General features: G+C 48.2%; 1 protein-coding gene across 1 annotated transcript in view; it reads right to left on the reverse strand.

Moving 5' to 3' along the window:
• Positions 1 to 16,544, reverse strand: part of CSMD2 (CUB and Sushi multiple domains 2) — a gene marked incomplete at its 5' end in the record, with an annotated part of 226,308 nt that overhangs the window by 85,120 nt on the left and 124,644 nt on the right. Inside the window, 6 exons of the mRNA XM_082071314.1 lie at positions 3,130 to 3,246; positions 3,507 to 3,695; positions 4,016 to 4,203; positions 4,862 to 5,000; positions 6,999 to 7,193; positions 8,951 to 9,277. Of these exons, the coding sequence (XP_081927440.1) occupies positions 3,130 to 3,246; positions 3,507 to 3,695; positions 4,016 to 4,203; positions 4,862 to 5,000; positions 6,999 to 7,193; positions 8,951 to 9,277 (1,155 nt within the window). The remainder of the gene's footprint in view (positions 1 to 3,129; positions 3,247 to 3,506; positions 3,696 to 4,015; positions 4,204 to 4,861; positions 5,001 to 6,998; positions 7,194 to 8,950; positions 9,278 to 16,544) is intronic.

Here is a 16,544-nt window from a genome sequence, read left to right on the forward strand (position 1 = left end):
TGTGACCTTGCTGCATTTGTAAATGAACAAGGAAGGGGTAATAGATGACTTAAAGTATCCTTCACACCTACAGACACCAAACATTAAGCACTTCAGGCTGTCACAAAAGGGGATTTTTCATGCTGGAATTCAGAGCAATTAGAAACACTTACTCTCTGGAAAATAATTCCATCTTCGAAAAACAAAACAAATGGCAGCGACGGCTTTTGGAGAGCAAAGCAAGGCAGGATCTAGTGTCAGAAACCCTGTCACATCACTGTCTCAGCGAGCTAAAGCGATGCCGAGCAATAAAAAAGCCTCTTTGCATGTACAGAGCTCCTTTCATCCCCAGATCTTCACGCACTGTCTGAGCACCAAGCCCTGGACTCCCAGGCCCTGGCTCACGCTAAACTGGGCTTTACGCTCTTCCCAACTTGCCAGGGCCGTCTGCAGAGAAACAGGCTCCTCTGTGCACACCGAGCGCTGGAATCTGCTCCTCGTTAGTCACAGTTCGGTCCCGACCCCTCGCACGCATCAGGATTGCCCAGTGGCACGACCGAGACGTTTAATTTGAGCCAGTGATGAGGAGCACGGAGCTGCCAGGCCACGGCTCAGCACCAGCGCCTCCAAAGAGAGACGGGCAAGCTGTACATACAGAGCAGAGGGACCAGCTCCTCGCTTCTCCCTTCCCCTTTAATTTCTGGAGATCAGGATGAGACCAACCTAGAGACTGATTAAAGCTATGGAGCATGAGATTTAATATCCAGCTCAACAGTTTTTTGTCAGCAAATTATGACTATAAATATTCCATTTACCCAATTTCTTTCTTCCTGAAGGTTTACGTGCAAGCAGTTTCCTTCCAAGACACGAAGGGCAGAGAGGGTGATCACCAACACAAAGCCTTTCCCATGGAAATGGGTGGATTGGGAAGGAGCAGGACTCACCGGACACATCAACCACCCCATTCGCATCCCCCATTGCCCTTGGCCAACCTTCAGCATCCCAGGCAGAATTACTGACACAACTCAGTGCCCAGAGATGACCAAAATAGTCTCGACATCGGCATTTTCTTTGTTATATGCACATAAATGATACATGGAGCCTGGTGGAGAAGTTTTAGTTCCACTGTTTCCCCCACCCAGAACTCCACGAAGGCTGGAAATGCCAAACACTTCCCAAATGGTTATTATTCTTACCAGCAGTATAGCAGATTGGAAATACACACAGGCTGCTTCAGCCTGGAAACTTGGGGACACGCGGTGAATACAAAATGCCTTAAGTTTCGCCTGTTTATCAGCTGACAGCAAATTTACACCCTCGCCTTTACAAAACCCAATCTAAGGATCAGAAATAATATCTCTCCACCAAAATCGACGCAGCACCAGAGGAACACGAGCAGAATTCAGTCCTAGAACTGAAGACTTCATGTCTTTTCAGACAACGACTCCGATCACAAGGCACGAGGCCTCTCCAGCAGCAGAGCCGGTTCAAGGCTCTGGAACTGCAGCCATAAGGGATAATTACAAACTCATTTGAAGGGATTTGTGACTCTGATTAAACCTTTGCTCCGGTCTGAAATTTACTGTGGTACAAAATGTCTCTGCAAATGGAGGTTGTGGCTTTTTTTCCCCCCCATTCTCTGCGGAAGAAACAACAAAACAAATTATAGGGAGAAGAAATCATTTTGAAGTTCTCAGATTAAAAATAATAGTCTCTCTTTAAGCGTTTAAATACCTTCAAAATTAAGCTGCTTTTAAACTCGAATTGTACAGCTTGTGAGTCCATAAACTACATCGGCATCTGCAGTCACATAAAAATAACTATTATCACAAGCAACTTGTTTCAATTAGAGGGCTCGTGCGCTGGCCACGTGCGAGATGTTCATAAATATTTGGGAATGAATAGCTCGAGCCTGGGTTTTATGATGCAGATCATCCCTGCTCGGTCACTGCTCTGGCACAGAACAGGCCGGCGGATGGGGAAGCGCAAGCCCTGAACTCCATTTGGTTCTATGGGAACAACAAGCCCCCAGACTTGTGTACGCAAACCTTCGTTATTTCACAATGCGCTGTGGTTTTTCGAGCCTTGCTCAGAAGATTCTCCTCTGATGTTGCCATAAAAGCACACGGGCCATCATAAAAGAGTGTCAGTGTGGTGCGTCGTGCTCGGCTGAGCTACAGGATAATGCGGCGTCTCAGCAGAGAGCTGGATCCGAGGCAGAGCGGATTAATGAAGAGTGGATTGCTGCTACTCAACAGAATACTTTTCACAGCGTGTGATGGTTCCCTTAATGCACTGTGCTGTTCATTGACAAGTTTATTTGCTGTAATACAAATGGCATTTGCAAAATTGGCTCATGATGGCTCCCGTCGTGCTGATATCCGGCATGATGAGACAGTTAGATAAAAGTGCATAAAGTTACTTAAGGAGTTTATACCCTTTGTGCTTACCCCAGGCAGATCCTGACTGGATCAGGAGAAATTACCTCCTGCCCTCGTACATAAAACTCGCTCTCTAATCGTCAATGATACATTTTCTTGACGTTTTCCACCAAGACAAAAGATTGGCGTGTGCTGCACAGGAGATTGGACTAAACAGATGTGCACTTTGCCTCTATGCGGGCAGTACTGCTCGCTGGTGGGGAAACGAGAGCTGCAGAACTGGGACAGAGCTGGGAACTCAGAGCCTGAGCTCTGTCCTGTGGCTGGAAACCATTTACTGCAAGCTTATACCTCCCCACCTGCAAAATGTTGCGTAGCTAGTGATCCAGCACTGCAAAGATAAAGTACTATTGAGTACCAAACGTTACTGCAGCGGGGTCAGTGGTGGTTCGTCCTCCCTCCTGTGGCACTGCCAGCAACACCAGGTCCCCAAACAGCACAGGATACTGGTCTGAAACCAGAGATGACGCCTGGCACGGGTTCTCAGATCTGGGAGAGTGATACGAGACCATCCTTCCTGCTTAATCCTCTCCGCTTTGAAAGGATTAAGAGATGCAACACCAAAACCTTCTGCAACTTGTCCAAGCACATAGGAAGCCATCGTTTCTCTTGGAGGGAAACTCCTGCTTTCCACAGGGAGCACCGGCTTCCCCGCGGAGCAGCACCTCCAGCCCATCCGCAAAACCACTCTGAGCTAAAGGTTTCTCACCTTTTCCGTGAGATGTTTCTATTGTCCATGTGCAGTTCAAGTTATTTGGATAAAAATCAGGGAAGCCCGGGGATAAGATGGTACCACTGGAACCACGGATGTAACCTCCACACAGAGCTGCAAAAAAAAATCAACAAAAAGAAACAATTAAGAATACAAACCCCATAATCAGCTGGAAGAATATCAGTTCTTCTAATGTCAAAACAAAGCCCAACCCATTAAAATCAAACAAAAGGCAGAGATCAAATGTCATTGCGAGCTTCACAATTGCTGCGTTGCTTTTGCAGGAGATGTGCGCATCAAGCACTGGGCATCCTGTGCAGATGTTCTCTCGTGCAGATGTTCTCCCTTGCAGATGTTGTCTCCTGCGCCCTTACCCTCGCAGCTGGGCAGCGGGCGGCTCCACTGGAAGTTGGGCTCACACTCCAGGGCTTCGCTGTCACTCAGGGTGTAGCCGGAATCGCAGCTGAACGTCACCAGCGCTCCCACGTAGAAATCGTTCCCGTGGCGCTGGCCGTTGACCGGGATCCCCGGATCCAAGCAATGGTCCGACTGGAGCTTCACAGCTGCGGCAAACAAACCCACTCGTGTCAGAGCCCGCGGGGTTGGGGGAAGGTTCAACTCCAAGTCCTCCCGATTATCCCCAAAGCAAGCAGATGAAATGGAGAGAGGAACTCAACTCTGTCTCCTACAAATCAATAATACTCTGTAGATGCTAAAATCAAACAATCAAGATGGACTGCTGCTCCACCTGCAGCAATTTCACCTTCTCAATCAGGGTAACGGTGCGAACGCCGGGTGACGGGGAGAAGCGAGTCCAATGGGCTCTGATTGAGCCCATTGTGCTGGAAAGCGCGTAATTACAGGAAAAAAAACTTGCACTTACTTTCATATCGGATCTGAAAGCCTATGTCAGAGTGGCTCTTGTCAGTGGTGAAGAGGAGGTAGAGGTAGTTGCTGGTGCTGATGAGGAACTGGGGCACCTGAGTCCCATCATAGACACCGATGAGTGGGGAAGAGTAGGACCGGCCATCCCGCACTTCCAGGGTGTCGTAATTCACCTCTGTCTTAAATCTGAAAGGGACACAGGAATATGTCTGAAAAAACAGCACTGCTAATTCTTCTTTATTGCAGTCCTGAATGTGCTCTAATGACTACAGGCAGCACACGGGGCAAGAGGTGGCTCTGTTTCTATTCTACTGCCCGAGCATCTCTCAGAGAACACGTTGTTCCCCTACACATATTGGTTTCTCTATGATCCTTCACCTGCCTCACCTGCTGACACCAAACACTCTTTGCAGCAAAGTATCTAATGCAACATGAACAATCCCCTCTCAAACACCCAAATCCATGGCAAGGCGAGAGACTCGGCGCTCCCGAGTCAGGGCAGACCCTCAGTGCTGCTCCCCGGCAGGCTGAGCCCAGCAGAGCTCAGCCTCCAAAAGCCTGTCCTACGTGCGTCTGAAATAGCGCTGCAAATTAGCAGGAGTTAGTCAAAACAAGAAGGGAGACATCACCATTTTCCACCTTTCCTTCTTGAATGGTGGGCGAATTGTCACGTCTTGTCAGGAGTTAATAATAAAAATAACATAAAGATAGAACCTCACAGGCAAACCCAACGCTGAGCAGCTCGTTCCCTTTCCCTCCAGGGGTGGCTACAACTCAACGCTGCTGGAACCACTGAAAACAACCGCGACAAAAGGGAACCTTATGAGAACCGTGGGGTGAGCACCTGTCAAACGTGATCTTGATGGGGTAGCCCGGTTGAGCCTCGATGACCCAGGCGCAGCTCAGCGAGTCCTTGTAGAAGCCCGGCCAGCCCGGGGACAGGATGGTTCCGCTGGGCGACGTCAGGTGCCCCCCGCACGGCGCTGGGGACAAGGACAACGGCACGGTTCAGGTGACGATAAGCGCAGACACGCGGCAGGATGGCCCGGTGGCGCCGTCCCGCTGTGTGACGGCCTTCACGCGCTGGTGTTTCTCACGTGGTAAAAATAATCAGAACCAGACGAAGTAACAACACTAGCTGGTGAGAAATTGCCTTTTCAGCTTAAACTGAAGACGCAGCAGCCCGCTGCAGTGTTTGCGGGAGGCAGCATCCTGACCTTGTGCGGCAGCTCTAAGGGGACGGGGTATAATAATCATAATTATTAGATATAAAACCAGAGAAAACTGCAAGGTCAGTTTGCATTTCAGTAGTTGCAGGTGCCAGAGAATCTTTCGTATCTGTGGTAATTGAGTCATGTCTTTTCCTCCGCAAGGGACATCACGAGACGAGGCAGTTACTGCACCTCTCGCTCCCTTGTGCCAGCAGCAGAAGCCAAAGGCACATTGTTCTCTTCTCTGCAAACAGGACACTGGGTCTGGGGGACCCAGGGGGTCCCAGGGGGACCCGGATCCTCCTGAGCAGCTGCTGAAGCACCAGCCCCGGTGCAAGTTTTGCACAAGGGCTACAAAATATCCCACTCGATGCGACCTTAACCCCCCCAAACCTTCGCTGCTGATCTGACGGATGCCAGATGAAAGTCACTTGAGCTCAACTGGATCTTGAACCAATTATTTTTGAACAAGAGGCTCCTTTCTGCCCCAAAGCTACATGATTTCTTGTCAGGACTTCTATCCATCTTTCAACTCGCCTTTTTTTTTACGTCTCCTTCTTTCCCATTAATTTTTTCAAGTGCTAACCGGTACTTTAGATCTATATACTTTCTCCTTGTTTAAAAAGACTAATTAAAACGTACACTTAATCGAGAGCATACTGAAGGGTGAGTCAAAGGAATCACCACTGTGATCAGAGAGAAAAGCACAAGTTAACGGCATAAGGTTATCAAAGCTTCCAAAGATAAAAGCTGATTAAAAGTGTAGTATTTAATGTATGTTTCCCTTCTACACTTACAAATACGTAAAGGTGCTTGTGAAAGTAACGGAGACCCTCCATCAAACCTACAGACGTTTTATTGTCAGGTGCTTGCAAAAGAAAAACTGTACAAGAATATAAAAAAGTCCAGCTTCTTCTTATATAAGAAGTTATAGAACACAATTGATGCCTCCTCCTTTCAATCTGAAAGACAATGGACTAGATTGTGCCATTTCTGCTGCTCATCCACTTGAACAATGCATGACCAATTACCGGAATTATTTCTCAGTATTACAGTACTATTTCTCAATAGCACAGTACTTGTTATTCAAATTGCTGCAAATACCAGCGCAGGGCATCACTTCCCTGAGAACTGAGGGCAAGGGAAGACTTTTCACTCCTAATGAGCTCTTTCTTCACTTCTCCCTCCCTAGCAGAAGCTTTAAAGGACTAGGAAAGGCTTTAATATGGATTTCAAAGCTTTCTAACTCAACTCCCTCATTTCTAGGTTGTCTCTCATAGCGGTTGTGGCAAAGAGATGTAAACTGTGTGGATCCATCGGACAGGAGCGATGCACCACAGAGACACACTCAGGTGTGTGTACAAGTGTTTGCCACGAGTCCACTGTTCACAGTAAAGATCTGTACCTTCCGCTACTTTATATATTATACATTTTACATGTAGCTAAAATCAGGACAGAAAAACATCGCCATTTATCTTCCAAACTCTGTTCTTCAATTCCCTTCATGGCAAGAGCAGCAGGGAAGGTTTTAGTCATCAGTAAATCAAAGCCTTTCATTATTGTTATTAGAAAAACACCTGTTGGAACAAGAACCGAGCTAATAAAAATAATACCCATCATTCATTCCACAAAAAATTAGAAAACAGAGCTCAGTGCTTGTGTTTATTGGACTGGTGCTTCCTCCTAAGCAAACTCTTATCATTTCCACCCAAACGGCTGCAAACACGAGTGGGTCGTTCTCTCACTGGTAGGAAAGATGCCGGAATTTACCTTCGCATCTGAGCACCGCGTTGTTCCAGACCACGTTTCCTTCCTTCAGGATGCAGGTGATGGTTTCCGAGCCGTGGGTCCTGATGAAGCCGTCGTCGCACAGGAAGGACACGGAGCTGCCGAGCTGGAGGCTGTCCCCAAATCGCTTCCCGTTCACAGGGACGCCGGGGTCGGGACATTCGTTGTGTCTGAACGCTAAGAGACAAAGAGAACAGTGAGTGACCTGTTTCCCTTGTCCTTGTCCAATTCAAAAATAACTACGTTGGACCACAAACTTGGGGATTTAACAATGGTTTCATGTCTTCCTTATGGAGGTGATAGCATTTGATCTTGCCCCTGGACAGTGGACAACATGGGCTTGAATCTGGCCCGGGAAAGCTAAGATTAAAACCATTTGCATCCAAGAGGGGCCAGAAAAGAGCCTGCAGAACCAAATTATCTTCTTAGCATTCTTTTGCACGTGAAAATGCACAAATACTCAAAATAAAGAAACATTTTTACAAACTCTCCAAATACCGCAGCGCCTGTACCTACAGAGGGGACATAAGTTAACAGATAATGAAAAACAACAAGAGCTTTAAGGCTCTGTGTTAAAAGGAAGGGTCCTCTCAGCATGTCTGTGATTTACTGCCACAGTCCCCAACCTTGCTTGTCACCATTACTGGGATAAAACAAAGGACACGCGGCAATTACCTTTCTAGGTGTTGCGAAGTTGTGCACGGAATTGCACAACTGTTCAAAGGCCTGTTCTTTCCCAGTAGTTAAATACTAGGCCAGCCAACCTATCAGAAAGTGAGTCTATAGCCTTAATTCCCCATTAAGTGCATAATTATGTACTGTGTCTTCATATGCTGGGAGGTGGTCTTCAGAGATGAGCGGCGTATGAAAGATTAAAGCCTCCAGATTAATTACACACGCGCTTTTAGTATCTTTAATGCACTTGACCAAATTCGGATGAGTTCTGAATTTCCTACTGAGCATCGTTACTTGTACAGTATCTTGTTATACGCAGCGCTAAAGAGGAAAACGCGGGCTGAATCTGTTCCTCGTGCTCTTGTATCTGTCCCTGTAGCAAAACGTGTCTCCTCTCTCACACCCAAACGAAGGGAAGGATGGAAAGGTGTCCGAGAAAGGCTCGGGAGCTCCTTTCTGTAGCTCAAGCAGTCAGAACACATTAACTCACATGTAAGGAGGAGTAATTTACAACAATTAAAAACTTGCTTTAAAAATGTCTTTGTAAGGGACAGGCACAGCTCCCAGCGCTTCTGGACTCAGCCCTGGGGACGCGATACAACCGCGCACCGGTACTTCACCTGCTGAGCCTCCAGCCCGCTGTAGTGCGGCGAATGATTTCTTAAGACCCCTGATTTCTTTTTAAAATGGAGGATTTGCAATCAGAGCTAGAAAGGCTATTAATTTAGCTGTGCCACTAAAGGCTATTATAACAAAGTAATTTATCAGTTGTGCTGAATAGGTTTAATAACGCTCTTTAGAAAATTATAGGACAATACGGGGATAAAATTGCCGTAGTATTTATTTGAGATTTGAAGACCGGACTTACGTGAAGCCCAGTGTATCTATAGGAGCTTCAATGCTTTATACCCTAAGACGTGTTTTCCTTTATCTTCAATGTCTTACATGCTTTTAGGTGTCAGCAACGATGAGAGCGCTGACTGACAAACACAACCACCCGAGATCTAAGGGCTGTTCCTGATCTGCCCCACGTTGTCCACGTGCACAGGAGGGACAGCAGAGATCCCAGCTCACACCTGAACTTCACAGCCACAAAGACCTTGTGCCATCAGCTCTAAGCTTGAAACCAATCCTCAACTACCCACCCGCAACTCTAAAGTAACCCCCCCATTTTCAGCGAGATCAAACTCAAGCCCATCAGGCCCCAACAAGAAATTGAAGCTTGAAATGAGAACGAGAAGCAGAGATCAGGCACTTACTGGTGAAGGTTATGTTGAAGCCTCTCTTCTCCATGGAGTGGTCGGTCTGGAACTCCAGCCTGGCTACGTGTCCACTGCTGGTCAGAGAGGAGGGGATCTGGTTTCCTGAGAAGGTCCCCAGCACCGGAGATTCAGCGGTTCCACCATCCTTCACCGCTAGGAAATCAAACTGAGGCTCCACGTCAAAATCATTGAACGCCAAGTGAATTCTGCTCTCGGGTTTCGCTATAATTAACCAAACGCAGTGCAAGCTGCTTCCGTATTCTTCAGGGTAATTTGGTGACAGCACGATGCCAGATGGGGTGGTGAAGTTGAAAAAGCAGGAAACTGCAACGAGAAATCCCCGTCAATCATGCGGCTCAGCGCCCCCACAAGCTGCTCCGCCACCTCCCCATCCCCATAGCCCCAGGGCTGGGCGATTCCTGCAAACTCCCAATTGCTTTGCTTCTCAGAGCCGGTTACAGAAAGGAAAGGGCTCAGTGCTCCATTCACTGCTACGTGTCAGTGATTTATTTGCATGGGGAAGAGGTGACTTCAAATGAGGCTCCAGCCCTGGTTCTGGTTGATGTGCAGTCCCCCAGCCTGACGCAGTTTGCCGTTTTGGGGAGCTCCGTGCCCTGCACGGTGCAGCACGGGCTCCTTTTACTGCACGGAGAAAATGTCACGGAGCCAGGTGGGGGTTTGGCATTTTGCAGGTGAGCTCTCCTTAATATCCCTGAGAGGAAGCCCACGCAAGAATCAAGTGTGAAATAAAATCAGCATTAAACGAGTTAAGACTTCGGAGTGGCGTCTTCTGTTGTGGCCACAGCTCAGCCTACAACAGCTGAGCGAAGGCATTAGCCCATGCAGACCAGGCTTTCCAAAAGTACGGGGAGATAATGAAAAACTGGAGCAAGCCCTGTTGAGCTGCAACCCACAGCTCCCCTCCCCATTGCAAATACATCACTGACTTCTGCTGGGCTAGCGTGTTACAAAAAGAGGTGTCAAATGAGCCGGCCATGCCCATGAAAACAATTAAAACCGGTCTTAAAAGAAGCTGAGGGGAAGAGTGCACATGAGAAAGACCTTCAGCTCTCACGGGTTTTCAATATATACTGTATTCCACCTGACGAGGCCCATCAATTTGAGAAAGCAAGGCTGCCTTTCAAGTGGTACCTACCCAATGGTTTTGATATTTCAGGTGTGTATGCTTCACTCAGCCTTTTCCCCACCATCACCCTTAGTAAAACCCATTATTTAGAACATATATCTCACTAATTCCTGGCAAAAGGACATCGCGCAGAGGATGAGACTGGCTTTAGTTTGGCATTTATACAATTATTTGGTTCAATGCTCACCCTCCCTCTATTATTTTCCCTCTGTCTTCCTTCAATGCTTAATGGTTTCAGATCAAACAAGATGGACGTTACCATGACATTATCAAGGCTAAGAGCTACACAATCTATTTCCTGCTCTAAGCAACAAAGAGAAAACAAACTGCAAAATATCTTCAGGCTTCGGGCTCTTTACGAGATACTGAAATATCAAGGGATGCTGTCAAATAATTCTGTCCGTGCAAGCTTGGTATAATCTGCCTAGGAAGAGTTATTGAAAATAGATGTATTCATACACAGCGCAACATCTTAGCGCAGGAACCCCGCACGGGAGCGAGGTATCTCCTGTACATTTTTAAATCCGAGGCGGTAAATTAGCATTGGCACAGGACCTACAGGATCACACGGCAAGAGGCGCAGGGGCTGGCGCAGCTCGTGCGGCTCATTTCGGGAAATAACAACAACAAAGAACTTGCTGACAGAAGAAAGAGAAGCAGAGCGAGGGAGGAATGTAAAATTAACCTTTGATAGATAAAACAAAACGACGGATTAAAAAGTAACAGATACAAAAACCAAAAGCCTCCACTGTGGGCAAGTGAATGACAATTTCAGGTTTCCATAGGTAACAAGTGCAGCTGGCCGGACAAAGGCCACTGTCCTCACACCCCTGTCCCAAGCGCATGGGGGGCACCAGCGTACGAGCTCAGCTACGACCAGCCCAGGAAGCCACAAATTATCCAGAAGGTCCATTAAGGCACCTGCAATATGAAGATTTTCTCAACCTTTTGAAGCAGGAGAGGTTTTTCTTTAGTGCGAACACGGGGTTTTGCTCTGGGCTGCACTGGGACCCACGTCACCGCTGCTTCTCCAACGTGCTTTGCTGGACACTCGGATAAAGGCAGCAAACAACAGTTTAACAAAATGTCAGGGATGGTGAAACGTGCTCAGAACAAGGATGATACCACCCAGGAAAGGTGAAGAGAGCCGAGTGCTACCTGTCTCATGCTGGTTTGTGCACCCAAGGGACAAAGTGCCCCAGGGAGGGACCAGCCGCGCAGAACAGGACAGACAGACCGACCGAGGTGGAATATCTGCAGCTCCAAAGCCTCACGCTGAGAGACTGAATTTAGTATTTATTATGGCTGCTCTTAAATGTTACGAGAGGAGATTTCATTATGTGCATGGCACAGGTTCCAATTTATAGGCCTATATATTGTCTTCGCCAATAATTATTATTACTGATCGACTACTGCAAGAGCAACGAGAAAAATCCCTTTATTAAACACAGCAGAATAAATCACAGCAAAACGCAGCACAAACAGAAAGTACCTACCAAAGCCAGTGAGACCCGAGTCATTAATGAATGAGTACAAGATATTTATTCAAGTCATCACAAACATCATGAAGATTCTTCGTCCATTTCAAGCAGTAAAACAGTGAAGAAACAGCTCATTGCCTGTCTTAGAAGCCGCGCGGACACGCGGCCGTGGCCCCAGGGTGAGACGCTCGAGGCTGAGCTGGCGCAGAAGCGCCTGGCGGTTCCCACCAGCACAGCACAGCTCCTCGGCCCTGCGCTGTCAGCCAGGAGCCGTTTATCCATTGGTCTGCTCAGTCCAAGCACAACTCGATTCGCTTTCGTTCTGCCTTCAACAGCTCCTGTCTGCTGACAGAGCGGCTCAGTTCTCCGTCCCGCCGGCCCCAGACGCCGCACCGGAACGCAGGAGCATCCCAGACACAGGACACTCCGCAACACACGGGAATGGGAACAGCACCAGGTTCAGGGGCTGAAAACCAAGCAGGGAACCACCGTTAAGATTTCAGTCTCCATGGAAACAACGGCAAAAAAGATCCTGACTTCTTTCTCGGCTTTTAGCTATTGCACCGACTCTGACCACTTGGGAAAGAGCTGGAAGACAGTAACATTTTCTGCCTTACCATTCCTTTTTAAGGAGATCCCTCCTCTAGGCTTAGCTTGCTGATGGACTGGAAAAACAGGAGCTCAGCGGGAGGCGGGTTAATAACCAGCATGGCTCGCTGGGGCGAGCAGACGTCCCGAATCGCTCCGGCGCTGGAGGCTCAGGGCACGGCTCAAGCTGCGAAGCAAAGTGCTTTACATTTTGTATTTTCCTCTTTCTGTATCCGCCGTTTCAATAAACACATCTGCATCACAATGCGTTTTCTTTCTTGAAACCTCGAGGCACCACCAGGGCCAGCGGGAGGTGAGGGAAAGGAGTCTAGAGCAAATATTAACTGGGAGAACTTCTTTGTATTTCAGAGCAACAAACTCTTCATCTGACTCTGATGGAGTGGCTGTCGCCGCCAGCACACGGCTAACGGGGGCGGAGAGCAGCGATGGTACGAGACATGAAAAACAGGCAGGTTTTGAGTAGCAGATCTTGAGGAAAATATCAGCGAACTTAAAATAGACTGAACAGCAGCCTCTGCGCATGTGGAAGGGTGTTACGACACCAGGTTTCATTTCTACCCACTCAAAGCAAGAACGGTGATGGGGCGAGCAGGAGTGAGCCAAGTTCTTCAACTCAGTGGAAGGTGCTGATCGCCACCGGGCCAGCGCGGGGCTGCTTGTCCTGTCCTGTTGTCACAATGTCCACAAGATGACTAAAGTTTAAATCTCACTTTTGGCAAAAGCCCCAAAGCAGTTTTGTGCTCTTGTTCTGTACCTTCCCCGTTTTGCTCCTTGGTGCTTCAGCAGAGGACCCCACATGTACAGCATTAAAGTCCAATAAGGCAGGCAAAAGGGAACTTCTCTGCTGAGCAGGTTGAAGATGGCAATGAACACACCATGTTCCCGTCTTCTGGATACAGAGATGGGAAAGGGGACAGAGACAACTCCTCACCCGATAAAACCAATTAAGTGTCATTTCAGATTCAGCCCCATGCGAAGAGGAGCGACCCATCGCGCCGAGCAACCGCTGTCAGAAACACGGGCAGATGCCTTGGCACAGGACAGCTCGTTCAGAGCGGCGTGAAACCCATCAGGGTAGCAGTTCCACTGATTCAATCACTACAATAACAAGCACGGAGACAGTCCAACAATCTGGGTGAGCAGCTGGAGCATCTCCGGCGAGCTGCGCGCCCACCGACGGCGCTGCCGCCCCACGAGTCTTCTGCTCCCACCCTGCCCAGAGCAGCACCCCTGCGGGAACACCACAGCTGGCCACATCTGCCGCATCACCCCGCAACCTCATCAGCACAACCTTCTGCTGCACAAGCTCCCCAAGCTCCTAACAAGTTGATAGAAACCGAGAGCGTGAACGGGGCAGCAGCTCCCAGCAGGAGACTCTTTCTTCTTTCTTCTACAGTTGCCAGAAAGCGTTCACTGACAAAGCAACGCTGAGAATGGGCTCTGGTGGGGCCCAGCTGCACCTCAGCGCTCCTTAGATACAGACTAAGGGACCCTGAACGACTGGGTTGACACGCTGGAATATGTGCAGCTTGTTTGAGACAACTCTCAAGGACCAGCAGAAGGGACCAGTTAAGCAAACCCCTTATATAGCGCACAGAAAGGGAAAATTTTCACATAGGTTACGCTAGAAAAAATGCCTGGGGAGTTCATGGGGGACAATTATAACCCAATTCATTGTTAAGAAGGTGCTTAAGTGCTTTCCTGCCCAGCACAGCACTTTACACAGGCACATCTACTTAAGCAAACATTAAATCTCAGCGCTCTGATAAACCGGGGCTGCGATGCAGACCAAGGGCTTTGAGGTTAAGAGCCCTGCTGAAAATTGAGAAGGGAATGGTCTTACATGGCTGCAACCGTGCCACAGGGCTGTTAACAGAGGCTACAAATCCCACGTGTACACAGAGATCGTAGTAATCCCGCCTTCATTTAATTTGCTGCCAGAGAACGACTGGATCTCCGCAGCTCGGGGAAGCGCCCGCAGATAAGGAGCATTTCACCAGCGATTTGCTGCTCTGAACCCAGCCGGACCAAAGGCCAGCAGGGGTTAACGGGTTACCTGTTATCTGCTGCACAAACGCAGAAAGCATCTGAGCCCTGGAAGTGGGAATGAGCCCTTTTCTTGGCCGGATTGCAGCCGCACGAAGCCGGGACGCGACCGGCTGTGCTGCAGGGTCAGGGCTGAGGGCAGCGAGCAGGTCCCCTTGGGCTGGCAGAGATCGTTAGAGCGTTTCTGTGCCGTTACACCAGGAAATCCTACCAGTGTGCACCATAACAGCATCAATAAAACCCACCAAACAAGAAAACCCCAAACACACACACAGCGAAACAGCCTGGAAATCAAAATTAAGAGAATCCCTACACTTCTCCCAAAAGCAACTGCGTCTACGGGCAGATAAAGTCCACTGTTAGCTAGGAAAAGAAACCTTTAAAAGCAGGAGGGAGAAACGCTTTGTGAGTTAACAAACTGTCCCATCAGCACCGTAAAATGTAAGAGGAATTAAGAACAAAAGAAATACTATGAAGAGCACCCAATGGATCTGGTTTCATTGGAAGAATGAGAGCCCGTGTACAGTTCAGACAAAGGATCATTCTGATCATCTTACCCGTCCACCTCTTTAATACACACTATGAAATGATTCCTGCTTCCTGGAGGTCTCCAGAAAGGAGCATCCAAGCTCAATTTGTGAATGTTGTATGGAGAACCCTCCACAGACTGCTCCAAGCGTTAGCTACTCTCTCTCTGTTGCAAAGCTATTATTTTTAAAAGGCAAACTATGCTTTTATCGCTGCTAACTTAAGAGAACACTTCTCCCCAAATTACTCTTTGCAGGGAAGGCTCCATAGGTTGCTGTGAATAGCGGGCGGCAAAGGAAGAAAAGAGCAGAAAGGAAGAAAGAGAAAGAAAATAACGACCAATTGACAATTTAATTTAGAGCTAAATGAAAAACTTGTCAAGTGATATGAAATTACATGGTTCTGTGCAGCACGTTGCTGGGAAAACATCTATTGCACTTTGCGTTTCCAGCTACTAAGCCTGGATGTTTGTAGCAGACGCTGCACACAAAAGGTTGGCCGCTCGGCGCTCTTTGCAAAGAGGAGTGAAGATTATTCAGCAGGTATAATAGACCATTATGGAATTAACAAAAAAGAAAGAGGTAATTACCACTGAGGAGAAGAGAGATTTTATACTGCTATTAAGGAAAATCAGATGTTTAAAAGGTTGGAAAAATGCACAAAATCATAACGGCTCTGAAGAGAGCGATGGAGTGGGTGCTGCGCACCTGGGGGAAGGATCCTGGGCTGTGCCCACCTCCCAAAACCAACTCGCAACGATGCCGAAGGGTTTGCTGGTGCTGTTTGCTGCACCACGTGCGACGGAGCGAACGGGAGCAGAACGCGCTGCGGTTGGGGTTTGCAAGCCCACAAGAAGGGAAGAAAGCCTAACATCTGTGATCTGCTCCAGAGGCAGAGAAGACACAACTTACCATAACTTCAATTGGGAATGCTTTGGAAAATGCCTTCTGCTTTGTTTAGAGGAATATTATGCGTGACTACGGATCTAAGCAGGTCTGCAATAAAAAGAGAATTTACAACAACGCAAAGTCACCGGAAACTAATGAAGATCTAAAGCAAGACCAGAGCAACAAGACTCTATAGATCAATGGATGGGAAGTGGAGGAGTCCAGAAGTACTGGGAAACACACGGCTCAACCTACACACACACATACACACACATACACACGTGTGTGCACATATTTACCCCCGGCCCTTGTGGAGCTGCAGTCAAGTGACGCCAAATAAAACCCCCTCGGTTCAGCGCAGAAACCTCCACCCCCGGGTTTGCACGATGTGCAGTCAGAACGTACAAACCGTTGTATCCCACTGTGCTTTATGTACCTTTAGAAAACATGACGGGTCCAGAAAACTCTGAGTTTGCATGTCTGAGATCAATGAATTCAACTTGTATCAGAAAATAAGTAGTTGTCAGAGATGGTTTTCCAAAAGCAACTGACGGAGGGTAGTTAAAACAAGGCAAAAGGCTTTGCCTGTGTTCAGTGAGGTGGTTACAAAGGACGGTTCATGCCATAATGCATTGTGTAAACTCACAGCACGCAACGCGACCGCTCAGCTAAGGGTGCAGGACTGATATTCGGGAGGAGGAGGAGGAGGGAAAGCAGGGGAGGAAGAGCAAAGAACCTCGTATGACTCACTGACCTGCTGCAGAAACCCCCGCAGCACCAGCCCCTGCGCCGGGGATGCGGTGGCTCTTCCTTTCCCCAGCAAGGAAACCTTGCGAAATACATTTTGGTCATAGAAAAAGCTTTGTAGCAGGGCCTTCCACTGCAACGGCTCC

Source organism: Streptopelia decaocto (assembly GCF_964273445.1).
Source record: "Streptopelia decaocto genome assembly, chromosome: 23".
Classification (NCBI taxonomy): domain Eukaryota; kingdom Metazoa; phylum Chordata; class Aves; order Columbiformes; family Columbidae; genus Streptopelia; species Streptopelia decaocto.